General features: G+C 39.6%; 1 protein-coding gene across 6 annotated transcripts in view; it reads right to left on the bottom strand.

Moving 5' to 3' along the window:
- PALM2AKAP2 (PALM2 and AKAP2 fusion) overlaps positions 1-18,811 on the bottom strand; it is a 546,014-nt gene that overhangs the window by 220,778 nt on the left and 306,425 nt on the right. For 3 of the 6 annotated variants that reach the window (XM_054519582.2, XM_054519580.2, XM_054519581.2), the window contains one exon: positions 9,582-10,277. In XM_054519582.2, coding sequence (XP_054375557.2) covers positions 9,582-10,277 — 696 coding nt within the window. 6 annotated transcript variants of the gene reach the window in all.

Genomic DNA, 18,811 nt, shown 5'->3' with positions numbered 1-18,811 from the left:
GCCCCTGGTTGGGGAACAGACACTTTCTCATTATAACTAAACTAACATTTGTCATCTACTTCCAGCTTACACAGTGCTTTTAATAAATATAATTTCCTTTAACTTCACAACACCAGGGATGAATGTAAGCACACGACTTTCCATATGCTCCTACATTTGAACCCATTGGTATGCTCTAGAACTGTTGGATGTGTAATGTGCTATAATGGTTCCAGCCTACTTAATTACACATTAAAAAGTATTTCAATTAACAAAGAGAATAATGTAAAGAAAGCTGTCATTCACTGTGTAAGATGAATCTGACAAAACATAGCTCCACAAACAACTGCACTAAATGCTTAGGTACATAGGGAGCACCCAGTTCTGGTATCCCCAGCACTTTTGATGAGGACAAGATGTTCTTGCATTTCCTCCACTTTCTATTGGTTGAAACTCTTGTCAATCTTAACCTGGCGGTTTGAGCAATCTATAAAACACCATTCATATTTCCATCTTTAAAGTTACCTTCCATGCATAAAGACATTTAAAAAATCTACCATGGAGCCCAACCAGATGAGAACTCCCAACTGATTCATTTACTTAATATCCTCAAAGAAAACCATTTTCTGTGACAGCTCTGCAGGTGGTAGGCATCACATCTTCTCTTCATTCATTCTTTCATGCAATAATTTTTTGAAACTTTTTTTTGAGCACTTACTATGGACCAGGCCAGGGGTTGGCAAATTATAAGCCCATAGGCCAAATTGGACCCAGCATTTGTTTTTGTAAATAAAGTTTATTAGAACATGGCCATACTCATTCATTTAAATGTCATATATGGCTGCTTTGCAGCAGAGCTGAGTAGTTGTAACAGAGATCATTTGGCCCACAAAGCCAAAACTATCTGGCCATTTATTGAAAAACTATGCTGACCCTGTTCCAGGTAAAGAGAGGTGAACAAGAGAAACAAAGTCCCCACGTGTCTTCAGATGCTCTTAAACAGCAGACTGCACTAGATGAACCCTGTCACTTAGCCTAAGGGGCAGCCCAAGTTTGATCACGTCTGGGCTGCTGCTGGGAGCTTGCAAGGAACAAGAAAAGGATGACAGGTGTGGAGAGAGACGTGCAAAGGGGGTTAGAGGGAGGACATGTTGGGAAATTGGATTAGTGTAGAAACCAACTACAACAGGTGGGCCATGAGGATTCCCACCAAGGGGCACGCAAACCGGTGGTCCAGGTACCACATGTATCAGAATCACCTGGAGACATTATTACAAATGCACACTACTGGGCCCCACCTGGGAATTGGAATCTGAGTTCCAGAGGTGTGACTAAGCTTCGACATTGTTAACAGGTACCCCCGGGTGATTCTGAAGCACACTGGAGTTTGAGAGGCACTGGGTTAGTGTTTAGTTTTAGCGAACAGCGGAAGGTGCTCCCAACACGGTCTGGCCTGAAGTCTGCCAGTGGCAGGTGAGAAGGGGAAAGAATCAGGGCACAGACACACAGAGGTAGATGCAGTGAAAAGGCAGTTTATTGTCTATTAATACTGTACAGAGGAACAGAGAGAAGCTACAAGTACAGCATCAGCTGTCGCTGGCAGTGTCTTTTCTGAAGTTGGTTTTTATTTTGTTTTTCATCTGAAGGAAACAGAACAGTCAAAGTACACTTCAGGTTACAAAGTACAGCAGCTAGCCCAATAAGCTAATTCAGAGTAAGCACGACAGCCTCCCACCCCCACCCCCACCAACCAACCACAAATGAAAGTATTTACAGAGACGTCACTCACCCCGAGTGAGATGCTAAAGCTGAAAATTTCACCAACAACCTACATTCACTGAAAAGCTGCATCAGACACAACATTTTCTGGAACCCCTGTATGATTTTGACTCTCCTAAGTCAGGAGCTTAAGAGGAGGAAAGAATGTTCCAGAACCCTGCAAAGAATAGAACTCTTCCCACCTGCCAGAATAGGATATCACAGAATTGGAGTTGGAGCTACATACAGAATAGTTCGGATCAGGCATTGCCTGGTGGCCTCTGTGTATATCAAGACCTGTCATTGCAAAACTAAGTGACTGGATGTCTCCCTGCCCACTTAATCTCGAAACCGAGAGGTTCCTTAGTAATAAGAGATTAGAGTAAACTGGCTCTCCATTAGCACCTTCAGGCAATTGCATAGTTCTTTCATTTTTGGAGTTGTCTCCATGACAGCAATGTTCACAGCTGGGCTAGAGTTGGGCCTGTTGGAGAGATTCTGGTGATGAAGGAATTTAAACGATTTGCATGGGAACCAGAGGGGTTATTTCTCTTGAAAATGGAGTAGATATAACCTTGTCTTATTAGAAAAAGGGTCTTGATCTCTCGGGTAGTAGAAGAAGGCCTCATCCTGAGGAAGGATGATGCTTAGGAAGAGAGTCTCACAAGAGTGGTAAGTAGTTTCTGAGACATGACAACTCTGTTAGCCAGACAGAGGAGCAGGTGTTGGGAAGAGCTTCAGGAAACTGAATGTGATAGGGATGGGACTTCAGGAATTTGACAGAAACTTGGGGAAAAATATTCAGAAACTCTAAAAATTCAGAATCTCCTCTAAGGATAAAGACAATCTTTTACTGTATCTACTTAACTCTAAAAATATGGTGCAGCCCTGTGTTATGTAGAAGGCCAACTGATAATTGTTTTTGTTTTTTTTTTTTTTTTAGACAGAGTCTCGCTCTGTTGCCCAGGCTGGAATGGTGTGGTGAGATCTCGGTCCCCTGCAACCTCCACCTCCTGGGCTCAAGCGATCTTCCTGCCTCAGTCTCCCAAGTAGCTGGGACTACAGGTGTGTGCCACCATGCTGGCTAATTTTTGTATTTTTTAGTAGAGACTAAACAACACGGTCTCAACATGTTGCCTAGGCTGGTCTTGAACTTCTGGGCTCACACTATCCTCCTGCCTTGGCCTCCCAAAGTGCTGGGATTACAGGCATAAGCCACCACGTCTGGCCCCTGTAAGATTTATATTGGTGGTTTATCTGCTTATGTATAGACTGAAGATGGTCAGAGGGCTCTGACTCACCGTTTCATATATATTTCTCAAATGCACCACAGTGAGTGGTCCCTTAACCTCAAATGTGGCAATTACTCCTTAAATATGTGAAAGATTTGGACTTTGATAGTTTCTGGGCTTTGCTTGCATTTAAAATAGCTATCTCCTTCCCAAAGATTATTATATATTATTAAAAGTATAGCCCAGAGAGCTATCAAGCCATCTATCTAATCTACCTAATGGCAGGTATAGAAAGCTCGATCTTCCAACCAAGGCCTATTTGGAAACACTGGATCTCATGTAATGGCAGTGCAAGGCCAAGTGACAGGCCCTTTGTTCATGCCCCCAAGGCTTGGCCTAGTGCTATAGGACTCCCCAGAAAGTTACCTTTAATGGAATGAAGAAATAGCTCAATCAAGGGTGTTTTCCAACTCAAGCTCCATAATGCATATAGATTTCATTATAAAAATACTATTCCTTAAAAAAATACATAACTGTAAAATATTCCATTTCTACAGCCACTCCTATTCTCACCCATATCATCCTACTCATCTTAGACTATAACGAATGGGCACATTCCTCAGTCATGGCTCAATCATAGAATTTGAGTCCATCTCTCTTGCTTTTTCAAGCAATGCCAACTGTGCTTAAAAATATGCTCCCAGACCCAGTTGGGGATCTGCAAGTTTCCTTCTCTCACAGTGGGAAGGACTGTAAGGAGATGACTGCAAGAGGTCATGTGCTCCATGTGGCCTGTCTCCCTGAAAGGCAGGGTGTGATTTTTCAGGCTTATATGAGAACACAGATACGTGTTTGGTTGGTAGACGGGCAGAAGTAAATCCCAACCTATGCCCACTTTAGCCCCTTTGGGCCACACCTGCAAGGTTCTGCCTCAATGCTCCTGTAATGAAATTCACAGCTCTGAAGAAGGCTGGGTAGGAGTGGGGAAGAGAATGTTGTGTTAATACAGCTTTGGAATACAACCTGCGTTTTTTTTTTTCAAAAAGGACAGAAAAGAAGAACATAAATAGTGATGCTAAGGCAAACTGTCAAATGGCACATCAGTACTATTTTTTGTCATTCATTTTGTTAACATCACAAGGCAGATACATTCTGTAAACATATATACCATACAGTACATTAACCATAGGAAAATAAAAAGAAAGCCACCCTGTAATTCTTTTCTTTCTGTATTTCTATTCTTTTACTCCAGAAGGACTGTCTGAAGTCTAGGGAGAATTTTATGATTTTTGAGATATACTTTTTATTTTTATTTTTTGTAAAAATGCAGTGACTTGCAAAAAATAGCCCCAGGTGCTTATGAAGAGGCAATATGAGGAGAAGACGACCCTTTATACCTCAACCTGTAAAAACTTAGAAAACAGACACAAAATAGAAAAAGTCATTAATTTCAGAAAACATCTTGTTTTCCTGGTTAGTAAAAGAGAGCATTGAAAAATTATTTTTATAAAAGTTAAGGCTGTCCAGATCTTTGATGCAGAAAGTCTGCAGTCACCAAAATTACATATTATATTTTCATATTGAAACCAAGTTCTTTTGTGCAACAGTTCCGACTGTCTTATGTTAGACTGGAAGGGAGAGGGGAAGCAGAGGCTTACTTGAGTTATATAAAAATTATGCGGGGGGAGCTGGTCTAAGGAGCCCTGGTAAAATTCCCCTTTGTAGTCTTTATTCTATACCTTTCTACATTCAAACAATCAGTATTTTGGTTTTTGTTGAAATGGGAATTTTATTAAGAAGTTTGCTGAAGCTATGAAAACACAGATACATATCTGCATTGTGCTCCTAATAAATGACTTTTCTTTTTCCCTAGAAAATGCAGGAAAGTTTTCCTGGCAATACCAGAAGAAGGCCTTTGTGAAGTGAACTGGTGGTAGCAGGAATCAAACATCCCATCTTCCTCATTAATTAAGTTGTTTTATTATACAAATAACTGTGTGCTCTTGCTGTGTTGTACTATCCAATAGAACAAAGGATGTTTTCAGGTTCTATCCTAATCACTGGAGTTCAATATACCTTGATTAAGAAATTGAGGAGCACCTGAAAGATCGTGTATTTATGAAGTTTCTGAAACACCTATGTCTTACTTACGCTGAGAATCTGTGGTTTCAATAGCAAATGTGCATGTGGCAAAAATACAATGTGAAATGGCTCACTTTGGAATGATTTTTATTGTAAACTAATATTGCAGGAGATGAGATTATTTCTTCCAGGAAAGGACCTGTTAGTGAGTAAAACTCTCCAGTGGGTCCAGGGATGAGCAGAGATGACTGAGCTTCTAGATTTCAAGTAAATAAGAAAAAGTCCTCGATGCTTATTCTGTCTATGTCCACCTGCGTTTTATATTGGCAGGGCTAATATTTCTTACAAAGGAAGACCTGGTATAGTAGTTAGATTATGACCATGTTCCCTCCCTCCTCTTTTGCTACCCATTGGTTCAATCGGCATTAAATAAATGGTAATTTTCAAGGGTGTGTTGTGGTCCCTTGAAATGAAATTCTGCAGGAAGTAAAGAGAAATAGTCTGTTTTTACACTTGGCCTCAATATTTTGCTCCAGAGATGATATTGTATCTCTAGGAAACTCTCTCTATATACTTCCCCTCCTTTTATGAAAACTTGACTTTAACCAAAACAAAATATTCTACTTGCTTGTAGATAAAATACATTTATCAGCAGGAAATTAAATGGAATAGGTAGACATTTTAAGCAAATACATGTCTGTTAACATTTCGGAAAGGAACCAAATCAAATTAATAGAATTTGAGTTTCCTGAAAGCTTCTGAATGATTCTAAGATTGCTCAGAAGGCTCAAGGAAACTGTGTTTTAGGTTTGGCCATAAGGGCATTCCCTACCTTCTCTTCCTCCCCATAACCAATATTAAATGACGTCACTGGACACTGTCAAATCAGTTTTAGAGGCAATTATTATTTTTTTTTGCTTATGCAAGGAAAATAATATGGGTAAAAGAGATACAAGCTGAAAAAATTCCCCTTAGTTTGTCTTATTGCACACTAAAAGAAAGAAAATATTTTTAAGAAGTCAAGAATACAGGAGTCATTAAGATTTTTCAAGATATGTAGAATTAATCTTTATCATTTTAACCATTAAAGAATCTTTTATTAAATGCCATTGAAAATCTATTTATATACAAATGAGATAACCCCCCTTTTCTTTTTTTTTTCCTCCTCTTTCTATTTAAAAGGGAACTGATTATATATATATATATATATTTTTTTTTTTTTTTTTGAGATGGAGTTTCGCTCTTTGTTGCCCAGGCTGGAGTGCACATCTCGGCTCTCACAACCCCTGCCTCCCAGGTTCAAGCGATTCTCCTGCCTCAGCCTCCCAAGTAGCTGGGATTACAGGCATGTGCCATCACGCCTGGCTAATTTTGTATTTTTTTTTTTTTAGTAGAGTTGGGGGTTTCTCCATGTTGGTCAGGCTGGTCTTGAACTCCCGACCTCAGGTGATCCGCCCACCTCGGACTCCCAAAGTGCTGAGATTACAGGTGTGAGCCACTGCACTTGGCCTGATTATATGATTTTAAAGGAAAGCCCAACTAATCATTAGCTCAAAAAAGATCATGGTTTTGCAGTTTCATTACTGCTTCTTTAATTATTCTGGTTAAGTAACCAAATACCCTGCATTTTTGGAGAGTGTGATACCACACATAATAAAATTTACAGACAGAATGCCAACGGCAGCAGGAAAGGCAGCATGTTCACAATCACAGCTCCATGTACACTATCATCATGAAGGGTAGTTACTTGCTACTATAGGTGGGATTATAGGTCTCATCCCATAGAAGTACTGGCTAAGCCTGAATCCCCCATTATGACAAGAAAATGATGGGACATATGCAAATATATATGCCATATTCAAATACACCTTCATTTACTGTGGCTACAAATAGCTTGAATAAAGGTAACACATCTTACTTCACAGTCCATTAAATGATAAGCTTTACTAATAAAAGTATAGAGAGAACTTGAATTCATATAATTTGCTAATCATTATTCCCCCATAATAGTAATTAGTGAAGAGAACACAGATAATCATTAATCTTTCAGTTCTCGTGTGTAGTGTTGTAGTAAGATGTGCAGATCATTTTCTTTATGAGTAACTAGTTCACTTATGCAAGGGTAGGTCCCTTCAGGGAATTATCTGTCCTGGAAGATTGATTCTGTTTATCAACCAGCAAGCTTAAGGGTTCTACATTCTACTATTGCACTCGCTAACTGTGCTTAAATTTTTAAAACTCACATTGAATAGCTTGAATCTCCAAGTGAGTAGAAAAGATAAGCTATGGTAAACTTTCAGATTATTTCTTTCTTAAGTAAATCATTAAAATAATAGATTGTCCAAGACATTAAAACTGTTTTCTCCCTCTATGTAAATAGGTTTATCTGCATGCCAGTTTATGTAATGTCTAAATGATGCTTCAATGACCACGTACTCAGGAAAATTAAGCTGAGAGTAGCAGAATTTATAGGCATCCAAACCAGGTTTCTCGATAAAATAGCAATTTTATTCCATTGCAGCTGCTTTGATGAACTTGAGATTTAGAGATATTTCCCTCAGTTATTCAAAACCAAGCCTTGGATGAAATAATCTTCAACAGCAGAACTTAGCTCCTTTATTTTTCTCTTCTTTAACTTTTTCTGTTTATGTATAGGCGTAAACAAGATGAGTATAATAAAATGACCCATTTTGTGCTCATTAAAATGCAATTATTTCAGAAAATTAACTTTGAAAAGTAAAAACTGATATTTTTACCTTTCCTATTGAAGTAAATATAATTTCAAGCCAGGAAATTTAAAAAAAACAATAGATTTAGCACTGAGCAAGCAAAATAGGTCAAATTAGACAGCTTCTATAATAAGATTCTCTCAAGACTATCTTATTTTTTTCTGATCTACTTTCCACAGAAGTTAGACTTGATGTAGTATATCATATGTTTTTTCAAAACTATACACTATGGGACATAATTTTATGAATAATTCATAACAATGCTATAAATATTTGGGCAAATAACAAAGTTAACTCTTATTAAAACCAGTAATCATGTTATATCTTTATTTCATTACTATACTATTGTTATTTTATTAAATTGTTTCCCTTTGGTTTTACTACATATGTGGCTTTTGCTTTGGGGGAGTGCTGAGAAGGTATTTCAAAAACTGTTCATTGTATTCTAGATAAAAAATATTCTTTGCTCTTCTGGAATCTCCAGAAGCTAAAAACAAAACAATGCCCTAAGAAGCTCAGCTATGTGCCACTTAGTATTTGTTATGAAATTAAGTGCTTAACATTGAGAAGACAGGTCTTTCTTAATTTTTAAAAGTTTTTTAAAGTTTTTTTTTTTTGAAGGGCGGATAAAGCTACAAGTTGAAGTTAGCTAAAACATTCTCTTTCTCATGGGGCCAGAAAGAAAAGAGTACGGATGCAAGGCTTTGTAATCAACCGGGGACGAGATGAACACTTAATGCATTACAGCACCATCCATGATGAAGTGGGAGTATCATGGCAACCACTATAGGTCGGAAAGACTGTTTTAGAAATATGGTCACTGCAAAGATAGTTCTCAAGATGATCCCCTCATTGAAAATAGATTAACATGACCAGCAAATATCCATGAAAAAAGAAACAATATAAAAATTTACATTTTTTTAAGAGAATAGAAACAAGGCTTGTGAATTTGCCTAAGTTTGGAGATCAATTGCTACTGATGCTTCAAACAATGTTTGTTTCATGTCCTTAGAAATTTTAAAATGGTGCTTCTTATATAAAGGGTTCATCGGTTAAACCATAGAAAGAGAGACAACCGCTGATGGGCAGGTTATGGAATCAGTCCCTACAGTTCAGCTGTGACAAGCTCTGGGTTCTTCTACATCGACTTCATTTCAGTTTTAACAGAAAGAAAGCCATGAATGCACAATACTGTAATCTGGAAGCTTATGTAAGGCAGCAAAAAGCATCACCCTAGATCGGACAGACTAAGTAAGGTCCACTTTTGGCTACACTAGCAACCAGCTAGAGCCAACAGCATTTTGCCACACAAGATATAAAAACAAAGATCCACAGCAAAGGAGGCAAGTGAGAAACCAGGGACATGGCAGTGTGTGACTACGTTACAGGAACACACTACAAAATGAAACCCCCAGTGCCAACGGGTTCAATTCCAGTCAAGTGAGTTAAGGCTACCATATCACTGGCTGATACGAAGAGTCCATTCCAATCGAGCAGGAAGGAAGTGATTCACTCTTGAAGACACAAGGAAAGGTTTAGAGGAAAAGCAAGTTCTTGGAGAGAATGAAGCACACACATGCACGTTGTCTCTCAGGTGAGGAAAAGGAAAAAAAAATGAGAGAGATCAAAGCAATCCAACTGCAAGGCAAGGCAGGTGTTTGCTTCCAGTTCACAGTATTGCAGTTAGTGGTATAGTGAGGTCTACGTGAGTGGTGGAGAGTACAGGCTGCCCAGAAGAAAGGAGAAGAAAGAAGTGGTCACATGACAACACAGCATTGACAGCGCTTTTTCTTTTGGGTACCTGGGGCTGGCTCTGTAGCTAGGCTCTCTTCCTTTCCTTCTGGGGATGAGGGCTCTGTGGTGTCTGAGACCGGCCTCCCAGACACAAGCTCAGCCGCGTTCCCGTCAATAGTGGACACGTCTGTCACTGTCTTCTCCCTCAATGACTTCTCATCATCTTCATCAATGAGGACCAATTCAGCCTTGATGGTTTCATCATAGCCTAGCACCTTTTTCGTCTCCTCTTCATCCTCGATATTTTGGTAGCCCATAAAAATCATGGTGACGGGCTGATCCAAGTTTGCCTCCGGCCCTGCAGCGCTGGGGGCTTGGGCCTGCTGCCCTGGGTTCCCAGAAGAATGGTCTTTCCTAGACTTATGTACCATTTCTAACTTAGCTTCTTTGCAGAGCATGTGTTCCTTGGGATGGCTGAGGCTCCCATCTGCAATCACAGTCCTTTCGGACACGTGCCCTCCTCCTAAGCTTGATTGTCCAGCCTTCTGAATAAGCTCTTCTACATCCTTTGTGCTTAATTTGTGCACTCCATTTTCTACTACGGTGCCTCCTGAGTGCACCTCATACACTACTTTGGTACCATCATCATAGACTTTGACTCCTTTCTGATGGACCCCCTCTGGGCCAATGGTAGATGTAGAGAGAATCTTGGTCTCTCCTGTTTGTTTGTCTTTCTCCACATTAATTTCCATGGCGTACACAGCTTGAATGAAAACAAGAGAAAGGAAGTGCATGTTACAACAAAAAAAGCCAGTGAATGGTTAATTGCCAAACAGACAAAAAAAAAAGGTTTTCTGCCCTTTCTATTCTAACTGCCAAGCATCTTGAGTGTTAGAGTGAGGTGCGCACTGTGAACAAAGGTGGTTATATCTGCATTTTAACACAGCAGTTTAATGCACTGGGAAGACAGATGCACGGTTGCTATATCTCAATGGCACTCACACATTTAAGGAAGATCTGCTAAAATAAGGGCACAAGAGATTTTAGATCTTGGTGTGAAGAATTTCAGGGAGGCTGGCAACATGCAAATTACCTTGATTGAGGGCTTCCCAGGCTGACAATTTACAAACCCTTGGTTACAATGTGTTCCAGGTCCAAAACTTTAAATAAATAAAAAAAACCTCTTTCATCAAATGTTTTCGTTTTCTCTACATTTCCACAAAGGTTTTTGTAGGTGGGACATGGCTATCCTCCACTGTACTATACAACAGAATATTTTCAACAATTGAAAAGGCATGAGAGCATTCATATTATGTGCCCTGCGAGTACTTCAGTCACTAAGCTAGGTACCTAAAATAAGAACTAAGAAAAGAACAAGACGGAAGTAACATCACATAGGACACTGGAATTTGAAGACAATGATCACAGAAGGCCTCTTTCATCTTCCATGCACAGAGTGCCAAGTCCTGCTGCCCACAATAGCTTTCCCATCTGTTGTCTTCTTTTTGTTCCATTGCTACTAGTCAATGTAAGACATTCACTTCCTCTTCCCTAGATTGTTGGAAGACCTTCCTACCTGGTCTCCCCCTCCCCTTGCCCCTGCCTCTCAGTCTTGTATCCTTTCTAATTCATCCCAAATCTTGCTGCCAGTCTGGGGTTGCTAAGGACAGCTCTTTCCTGTCCTATAGACTCTTGTGACACCTCATACTTCCAAACTGGTTTCCTCACAGGCTTCCTGGATGGGAAGAACCTGTGCACCAGGCCCATAGAGCCACCAGGCTCCAGGTGCCCTTTATCTGGATGTGCCACGAACCCATCAAACTCAGCAGCTTCCAAACTGACTCCAGCTTCTTCTGTCAAAACTATTTCACAGTCTCCGTGCCAAATAACAGCAGCACTGCTACCTAGTCTCTCAAGCCAGAGGCCTGAGAATCACACCTGACTTGTTCTTTTCTTCCTACTTTCTTATAGCCAAACACTCACTGACAGTAAATCATTCTACTTCAGATATATCTCATCTGTCTCCTCACCACCATTTTCTGTCACCAAGGCCTTAGTCCAGGCCCTCCTCTGCTCTCTGCACAACAGCCTTGTTTTTTATTTTACCTAACACTTCTGTCTTCTTGCTCTAGTCCAGGAGACTGCAAACTGTGGCCAGAGGGCCAAAGACAGCCTGACCCTGTTTCTGTATGGCCAGAGGAGCTAAGAGTGGTTTTACATTTGTAAATGGTTGTTTTTTTTTAAAAAAAAAAAAAAAAAGAAGAAGAAGACGAAAAAGAAGAAGAAGAAGAGAAGGAGAAGGAGAAAAAGGAAGAGGAAGGAGAAGAAGAAGAAGAAAGAGAGGGAGGAAAAGATGGAGGAAGGAAAGAGAAAAGAGAAAGAAAACAATGAATGTGTGACAAAGACTATATGGTCCACAAAGTCTAAAATAGTTAAAATCTGGCTATTTATCTAAAAATTTTCCCGACCCCTGCCAGCGTGTGCTCCATCCTGCCCATAGTTACTTGAGTGATAAACCCTCTGTTGGTTCCTTGTGTCTTTCGAAAATAAACACCAAACTCCCCAGCATGGCATATAGTTCCCTTCAGGATGTGTCTGCAACCTTCCTTTCTAGCCTTGTTTTGCGGGCTCTCTCATTCTTTACACATTGTGGCCATAACGACTTCTCACTATTCCCAGGACACTCAACTTCCTCCCACGGCTGCTCATCTGTGTGCCTACTGTCCCTCTGCCTTGATAGCCTTCTGTTGCTCCTCCAGACTTCTAGAGATCAAGCCCATCTGCTTGTCATTGTCTTGAGTCCCTACCTCTTTCTGAATAAGTTCCCTGTGTTAAGAAGATCCAAACTATCTTTTCAACCATATGTTCTAGCGCTCCTTTTCCCTTTAAGCACAACCAAATAACACCATCCCAGACCTAAATATCTTCTGCTTTTGTTAAGATTCCCTTCTCCTGAAATGTCTTTGTTTTGAGTTTCTACATATCCAAATATGGCCCATTGATTAACGCCAAGGTCAACTGCCTCCTCTTCCATAAGCTTTCTTTGATCCTTCCATCTCTAAGTCATCCCTCTCTTAAAATTTTCTCAACACTTTTTCTAAACTTCTCTGAAGGCTCTTAACAATTACCACTCAGTTGTATAATTATTTGTGGGAATGTTTCATCAGCTTCATAGATTTTTAGGATCTTTTGAGGGTTAGTTTCTTGCCCAACACCTATCCATGACGCCCCCTCCCTGTCAGCACCTACCTTAGAGCCATTTGTATAGTAGGTACCAATATACACATCTCTGAAACAAAGGCTAATAATTCAAGAGTCTAATATGGTTGTTGTAATGTAGTAACAGATATTTTGTATAATATGACACCAATGAAATGGTACACACAGTAATTAATGTTTGAACTTGTTTGAAAAAATAACAGCGATGATATTGTTCCATCTGCTTGCATAATAAGATACACTCTGTTCCTGGTTAACACTTAACTAAAAAGATTATGAAACAAAATCCTATGTTTGGTTTTCATCAGATCCATTTTGAAAGTTTCACTTGTTCAGCATAAAGATCTCAAGTTTCTTCAAGTGACACAATGGGAGGCCAACCAGTATTTGTCATAGAGCTGCATGGACACACACAATGACTGTGTATCCAAATAAACATTTATCTCAGTTAGTTCCTGATTTCTCACAAAATGTGCCATCAGAGGAATAGAATAGGCATTTAAAATTTGCATGGACTCCAAAAGCCTGTTCTTGAAATATTACACTTATTTTAAAAAGCACAGTTTGGGATTAGAATATTATATCTTATCACTATTAACACACTCATGGGACACAGTTATAAATAAGGAAAGTAATAATTGTTAGTTTGTAGGTACAATATCTAATTATTCTGCAAATATTCAGTTATCTGTGAACAAATCCACACATTGGCCTGCAATCAATACAAAATATGGAAAAAAATATTTCTATTTTTATATCCATATGTGACAGGATAAAAATACAAATTATTAACAAGGGGATGTTTACAGATATCCCTCTCCCTCTGCCCACCAATGAGAATGCTGATCATTGTTGGTCCAATTTTCTGTCATTTTAATCTTTGCCTGTTCTAGAATCAGAGCCTGGAAGAAAGGAGAGATGATGATGAAAAGTTCTTTGCTGGAAAGGTTAAGTATATCCACATAATACACAAATGAGAAAGAAGGAGTTTAGTGGGAGAGACAGTAAAAACTGTGTGAAATATGCATAGAGAAGGAGTATTTTGTGGTGGGAAATGATGCTTTAGAGCAGGTGATATGTGGAGGAAAGAAAAGCGAATATGAGAAGTATTGCTTAGTGGAGATATAAATTAGGTCCCGTTTATTTATTTATTTATTTATTATTATTTTGAGACAGAGTCTTACTCTGTCACCCAGGCTGAAGTGCAGCGGTGCGACCTTGGCTCACTGCAACCTCTGCCTCCCGGGTTCAAGCGATTCTCCTGCCTCAGCCTCCCAAGTAGCTGGGATTACAGGCATACACTACCATGCCTGGCTAATTTTTGTATTTTTAGTAGAGATGGGGTTTCACCATGTTTACCAGGCTAGTCTCAAACTCCTGACCTCAAGTGTTCCACCCTCCTCAGCCTCCCAAAGTGCTGAGATTACAGGCGTGAGCTACCGCACCCGGCCAAGGTCCCTTTTAATATCCTCCAGGAGAAATAGTTAAAGAACAGAACACCTTCTTAATGGTTTTTTGGTGTGCAATTTTAAGCTGTATTTCTTTAAATGTGACATGGCTCTGGGACTGAACCACATGTGACATGGTTTTACTAAGGTTACCTATTTATATTTACATGTTGTACAGTCTTCTTCCAATATTCCTAGAATATAAGCATAGAATATTTTAAGAATTTTAATATAATTTTATAATAAAATAAACTTAGATATGTTATGTCACAAAATGCTTATGTATTTTTTTCCTAGATAAAACATAAGGCTTCAGAGGAACCACAAATCACACTTAAGAGTGTGATTCTACATTCCTTTCTGCATTCACTCTTTCCTCCAGTAAGGAGAACAAAGGCGAACACTTTGAGAAGCTCTGGCTTAACCCAAAGGCAATATTTAGTTTTCATGGATACATATATGAGAATGTTACCTAGGCCTTTTAGAAAGCCATGCAAGAGGTGTGAATGTTTAAATGTCATCTTTATGAGTAAGCATTTATATTTTGCTTCAGTTCTCAGCCAATAATATTCAAAAGCATGAACTAGAGTGCATATGAACCAATAGGAAAATAAGACTTACGTTTTCAGTGCAATGTCTTATTTTTGATGCACACAATTATAAAAACTCTTCTACTTCCTGTTGCTGCCAAAAGTTTATACCAATGGCCTCTCACACTTATCATCCCTTCACCTCTAACCACAAAGCACAAACCATACTCTCTAACCTGCCCTGTCTTCCCTCCAGCTTCTGGGTCAGAGGTACACTACAATTTGTATAATGATGAGGGTCAAAGGGCTTGGTGCCTTTGTTCATCTTATTAAAAAAATGAGGAGGGAGTGCTGTTGAGGGGTGAGGGCTTTCTGGGGAGCCCTGAAAGAAACCTTGAAACATACATGGACATACAGAAAAGTATTTGAAGGAAAGCTCAGGAAATTTTCCTGGATGAAGGACCTGGGGAAGGAGGAAAAGAAATAGAAGACAATTCAATGGAAGTTTCACTGATAGGCTGGCTGAAATCTGGAAGTATGTTTTTATTAAATTATGTATTTAATTATTGATTTCCAAACCCTATATACTGATGACAATGAGATTGGAGTATATAAAGCACATTTGCTACTCCTTCCAAGAAGCCAGCAAGACAGCTGAGTAATATGCTCTTTTTAAGAATTATTTTATTTTATTTTATTTTAATATGCTCTTTTCATTAAAGAGAATAAGAATGAATGTTGCTAGCTTCTTCAAAGGGATACAGATGAATGACTACATGGATACTTTGATTTTGGGCCTCCGCATTTGGTTTTCTTGGTTCTTGCTCCCTAATAATTCCTTCATCAATAGGGAAACGCCCTGAAGGAGTAGAGACATTAAGTGGAGGTTGAGAATTCCAGTCTCTAGGTTCTGAAAACAACCAGGTGTGGAGCGGAGTGTGAGGCCTCTGGGGAAGGTGTCCACCTAAAAACCAAGGTGGTCGTTTTGAGCAGAGAAGCGATTGCTCTGCAGGGCCCAGAGAGATGGGTCTGAGGAGCAGAGAATGTTTGGTTCTGATTCAAACTTATCCCCCTGGCTCTACACATGCCCGTGTTGCCTGCTGCCTTCACCTTTGGCAGAGAGAAGGCAACTGTAAGGGCTGTAGGGAGCCTAGAGAAGAGGGAACAAGAGCAACTGACACAAGCAAGGCAGGAAGAGCAATGGACATGAATACATTTGAGCATCAGTCCAAGAGCACACAAAACAAGACTATTTCAGGAGGATGGAAAGTTCAATCATTGATTCAGGCTTTTCCCAGCTCAGTTCCTTTCACTCACTGTGATTACGGGAGGAGGAACAGGCTGAGCGCCCACATCTAAAATATAAGCACCACATGCTCCACTGTCATTAGTCAGGGAGATGGGAGGAGGGAGAAAGATAGGATCTGAATTCCTATCCAGATCACACCACATTCTGGGGCTTCATTTTCTCATTTGTACAATGAAAGGTATCCAGCTTTGATATTTTATGGTGCCGTGAACACCCTGCGTGGTTCACGAGTCAGTGATGTGTAAAGTACAGTAGGACGGAAGCAGATCATAAGTGTCATCCATGGGGGGTCAGGGTCATCTCAGTAAAAGAAACATCCAGTAGTTGGCATTGCACCTGGCATGTGATAGACAAGCAATGCACATGCTTGACTTATTGAATGAACATACATATGGGTACTTATATCCCTTCAAGCAAATGGTTATACATATAAATATGTGTTCACATATTCTCTTTGGGCTGGAAATGTAAAAATGGCTATTGTGAAGTCAATGACAATAAAAATGAGGAAATTAATTCAGAATGGTTTCTCCCTCTCATCCCAAAGCACAATCTCTAACTTCAAAAATATAGTTAGATAGAAGGAATAAGTTCTAATGTTCAATACAGAGTAGGGTGACTAAAGCCAACAATAATTTATTGTCTACTTCAAAATAGCTAGAAGATTTTTGAATGTTCCCAACACAAAGAAATGATAAATGTTTGAGATGATAGATATCGTCATTACCCTCTTTTGATCATTAAACATTGTATGAATGTATCAAAATACCACATGTACCCCATAAATATGTACATTATGTATCAATAAAAAATTGTAACTCCCCCCAAAAAAAACAGTGATCAAAAATTTCTGTGAATCAATTGTTTTTCCAAGACATCTTAGTAGTAACAAAAATAAGTCAGCAAGAGTGTGATGTTGATGGATAATAAAGGCAAGCCAATTTCTTGTGTCTGATTTTGCTTCTATTTTTGGTCAAGAAGGAGAGTTTTCAGCCTGTAAAGAGCCAGAAAGAAAGTGGCAGAAAGGGAAGTGAAGCCCAGATGAGCAGAGAAGATTGGAAAATAATATAGCACTGCAGGGATACAAAGGCTCTCAGCGCTTTGGGATCAGGGTCCCGGTTCCCTTGTTGAATTTGTCTCAAGAATCTTGAACACCAGGAAAGGTGCTGGAAGCTGACACTCAAAGGTCTGATTTTCAAAAATGAGAATGAGGGGATTCTAAACTACATAGAAGGAGCCTGACATCATGGCTAGCTAAATTCTAAAGTTAATCTTCAAAGAACAGAGATGACCAAGAGCCAGCATGGGTTCATCAAGCAGAAATTATGCAGATTAATCTCATTTTCTTTTCTGTTCAAGGTCTCTGGAAAGAATAGGCAAATTGCATTTGAAAAGATCCAGAGTATTTGGATCATCACAAAATCCCTTATATTACTGTGGACTACACAGAAACATGTGCCTTGGGTGTTAAGACAATTAACTTGTTAGTGGTTGCATGATCATACCCCGAAGATGTCAATTTAGGGTTATCAAGGGCCAAGAGATCTCTAATGGTGTGCCACAGGGCTCTGACTTTGGTTCCAACATGCAACATTTTTAGCAGTGAGATGATAAAAAATAATAAAAGATTGCTTTTTTAGATTTGAGGGGGTACTAAACTGAGAAGCAAAGTGAGGCTATGAGGATACCATAATCATGAGATACAAAGACCCTAACAATAGAGAAGAGGGTTTTCTACATTCAAAACTTGTTAAGCCCTAGATTCAAGTGAAATCTGATGCAGAAACACAATATGTAAACACGAGGATGGAGGAACTGCGTGTGTTCGAAATGGGAGGGAATGTCAGAGCCCTGTCAAATCCCATGACATCACTCCCCTCCCCCACTTCCTGCTGTGGTTCCTCAGTGCCTCCATGAAACCCGCAACATTCTTGAGAGACAATCTAACAAGAAGAAATTTAATAGTCATAGCAAATCTACAAAGGACAGAAAAGTGCATAGCTCATGCTTATTTTTGTCTTTCGAGATTAAAAAAACAAAAGAATTCTGTAGGTCCTTCTATGTATGAGCAGGTGAAGTAGTATATGTATAGCTAGGGGAAACAGACTGAACATTTCAACTGAAATGATTCAGAAACAACAATTCTATGGATAAACGGAGTGAGGCTGAGCAGTGGCACACATGAAATGACTTTGAGGCCTTTAAAAACTGAAGCTGAAAGGCCACATTGCCAGCAAAGTCAGCCACGTGGTCTGCAGCGTCGTGCTCTATTTTGGGGGTGAGCAGCCTAGCTCAGAAGGCATTGGGTAGCTCTGAACACAATACATCAAGAAGACTAGCAACCAAGTGAAGAGCGTGCAGAGGGGAGGGACAGGGATGGCGGAGGGTGTCTAAAGGCAATCTCATCATCTCAATACCAGCTGGAGAGACTGGGACTGTGAGCACAAAGGGGATTTAGAGTAAGGATCAGAGAAAAACAGGAAATAACAGTGACTTTCTAACACTTGAAGGGAAATTAGAACTTAGATGTGTTCTGAGTAGCTCCAGGGGGCAGGATAAGGATAAGTGGGTGGAAGATGAAGGCAGACAAATGATGGCTCCATTAGAGGAAGAATTTCTCAATAGTCAGAACCAACCAGAGATGGAATGGGCAACTTGGAGGAAGATTAAACATGAATCACATAGGTGTGTGAGCAGGGTTTGAGGACCTCTTCACAGGGCTGCTATGTCAAGGATTCAATGTTTGGATAAAGGATTGGAATAGATGTCTCCTAATTCTGAAAAGCAATGA

This window comes from Pongo abelii, chromosome 13 (assembly GCF_028885655.2).
Source record: "Pongo abelii isolate AG06213 chromosome 13, NHGRI_mPonAbe1-v2.0_pri, whole genome shotgun sequence".
Taxonomy (NCBI): domain Eukaryota; kingdom Metazoa; phylum Chordata; class Mammalia; order Primates; family Hominidae; genus Pongo; species Pongo abelii.
Note: the sequence above shows the minus strand (reverse complement) of the source record. Positions and strands in the feature narration are given on the sequence as shown.